Source organism: Penaeus vannamei, chromosome 18, assembly GCF_042767895.1.
Source record: "Penaeus vannamei isolate JL-2024 chromosome 18, ASM4276789v1, whole genome shotgun sequence".
Lineage (NCBI taxonomy): Eukaryota > Metazoa > Arthropoda > Malacostraca > Decapoda > Penaeidae > Penaeus > Penaeus vannamei.
This window is the reverse complement of record NC_091566.1, coordinates 40,566,778-40,569,277: the sequence shown is the minus strand read 5'-3', so window position 1 is coordinate 40,569,277 and position 2,500 is coordinate 40,566,778. Positions and strand designations below refer to the sequence as shown.

The window sequence follows — 2,500 nt, the reverse complement described above, 5'->3', positions numbered from 1 at the left end:
GTGTGTGTGTGTGTGTGTGTGTGTGTGTGTGTGTGTGTTCGTGTGTTCGTGTTCGTGTTCGTGTTCGTGTTCGTGTGCGTCTGTATGTCTGTATGTATGTGTGCGTGCATGCGTGCGTCTATTTTTGATGATAAGGTTTCAGAATTGACAGCATACTCTCCTGTTCCAGATTCAAAACGTGACCAAACTCCTCCGCACGCAACTCACGCGCTACCACAGCAACGTGGACGGCTCCCAGGAGATGGTGATCAACTTCGACCTGGACTACTACGCCAGGGACCAGCTGCGGAGGGTGAGGCACTGGGGCTCGTGTTCCTTTTGTTTTCTTGTATTTATTTTTATTCTGACGTTTTTTTTCCCTCTTCTTCGTCTTTACTTATTTCCTTGTACTTTTTCATGTTTTTTTTTTTACGTTTTTTTCTTCTTCTTCTCACACTTGTTTTTTACTTTTTTCATTATTACGAAGTTGTTGACAATATCATTTAATTGTTTTTTAACATCAATGCGTTACATTATCTAGTATTGATTTGATCCTGTAGTGAATAGTATGAAGTCAACGTCATTCACGATTTTCCCCTCGTTCTCCCCTCCGCAGGCCGAGGCACTGGAGATCTCAGCCAGGGAGACGTACCCGCCCACAGCAAAGATCAAATCCGATGCCCAGTTCGTGTTGGACTTGCTGAGGAATGTCCACGACCAACTCGAAGGTTAGTTGGACTTGTGGAGGGACACAGGTAGAAGACATACGTTTGAGAGTGGTTATTTGTATGTTTTTTTTTCTTCTTTCTTTTTCTGTAATTGTGCTTTAGTGTTGTGTATCGCTGTCAGTGGTGTGTGAAAATCTTAATATTTTGCTTTCAGTTTTCCCTATTTCAGTGGTACTAAATATGTACTGATTACGATTTATAGTTTATTTCTTCCACAGACAACTTCGGTTATGGCAGATATGTTAGCAGTTTATGTTACAGATTAATAGAATATATAACTACAGTTCCCCTCTCATTGTAATGATTGGCCAGGCAGTAGGTTACTTACACACCAATTTCACATTACATTACCGTATATGCCACTTTCCTCTTTGTAATGGTTGGCCTAAACTCGACTCTAGGAAAATCACCAATCACTCATTGCATCCCCTTCATTATAATAAATCATATAACTGCAGGTATAATAGTGCCACCAGGTTGTATTACATTCCTACAACCCCTCTTCCACTCCACACTTCCTAGCCTTCGAGTATAAGCAGTCTTCACATTTCTCTCTTTCTGTTTACCTTCGAGCACGTTTCCTCCTCCTCCTCAAGACCCTCATTTGACCTCCACACCTCCATCCGCACAGAGACGATCGCGTACCTGAAGAACTACGCCATCGGGGAGACGCCCAGCATCTCGGTGGGCGGGGCGCTGATGGAGGCCGAGAAGATCCTGAAGGAGATCCAGATGAGGAACTTCACCCAGTTCGATGAGGACGCCGAGGTCGAGCTGAGGTATCGTGGGGGTTGTGTGGTATTTTGTGGTATTTTGGTCCTGTCCTGGTACCTTTTTTTAATGGTGTGATTGGTTTCTTGAGTTTCTTGAGGGAATTTTAACCTAGCCTTGTAAACTATTTTTTCTTCGTTCTTCTGAACTACAATTTTAGATGAGGAAAGCCTAAATATTGTACTCTTAGACTTCAATTTTGCTCTTTTGAGGTTTAATTTTTGCATTGAAGCGTCTAAGAATTAATGAAACTTCCAGTTAAGTATTCTAGTAAATTCCAGTCCCCTTTTTACCCTAAATGTTGCTTCACCAACTCATTCTCTTCGCAGCAAATCCCGGAGGCTTCTGGATCGCGTCATGAAAATGGTCCAGAAAATGCCGGTCCTTGGGGCGCTCAAGGACTTGGTCAGCGAGATCAGAGACAAACTGAACGAACTCCGAGACAGAGTCAAAACTTCGACCGGGAAAGTCGACGAGGTAAGAAATAATGGTGATATAATGGGTGATAATCAAAACAGGAGTTTATGTAGGGTATATGTCTATGACCTAAAACTTCCCTCTTTATTTGATAACATAAAATTCTTTAAATACAAGTAATATATTTACAGTTAATATGGAAAAAAATGTGATGTAAAAAAGAGAGATAAAAGGAAAATCCTTATAGAAGTTCTCCAATAATTCGTTTTCTGTGATATTGTATTGGTGTTCAGTATCATAGAAAACGGTAAGATTGTGTGGTCATTTTTGAGGATAGACTATAGAGTTAATCAGGACAAAACTTTTCTAGCGTCTTCGTGTGTTTGTTTATTTGACTATTGTTACAGTTTGTGTATGAGTATGTGCGTATGTATTTATGTGCGTGCGTGCGGACAGGATGTGCGGGCAGGCGTGCAATCAGAGTAAAAACAAATTGTATTTATCAGATATTTCTAATCACTTCAATGCCATTCCAGGCAGCGATCCTCAACCTGGACAACAGAGAACGGCTGAACAGAGTGAAGAACTTTTCCCTGGAGATCAAG

General features: G+C 41.2%; 1 protein-coding gene across 1 annotated transcript in view; it reads left to right on the top strand.

The window, feature by feature from the left end:
• Positions 1–2,500, top strand: part of LOC113823054 (laminin subunit alpha-1-like) — a gene marked incomplete in the record, with an annotated part of 110,976 nt that overhangs the window by 86,576 nt on the left and 21,900 nt on the right. Inside the window, 5 exon segments of the mRNA XM_070133315.1 lie at positions 170–292; positions 596–707; positions 1,339–1,486; positions 1,808–1,955; positions 2,432–2,500. The exon segment at positions 2,432–2,500 is cut by the window's right edge and continues 96 nt beyond it. Coding sequence (XP_069989416.1) covers positions 170–292; positions 596–707; positions 1,339–1,486; positions 1,808–1,955; positions 2,432–2,500 — 600 coding nt within the window.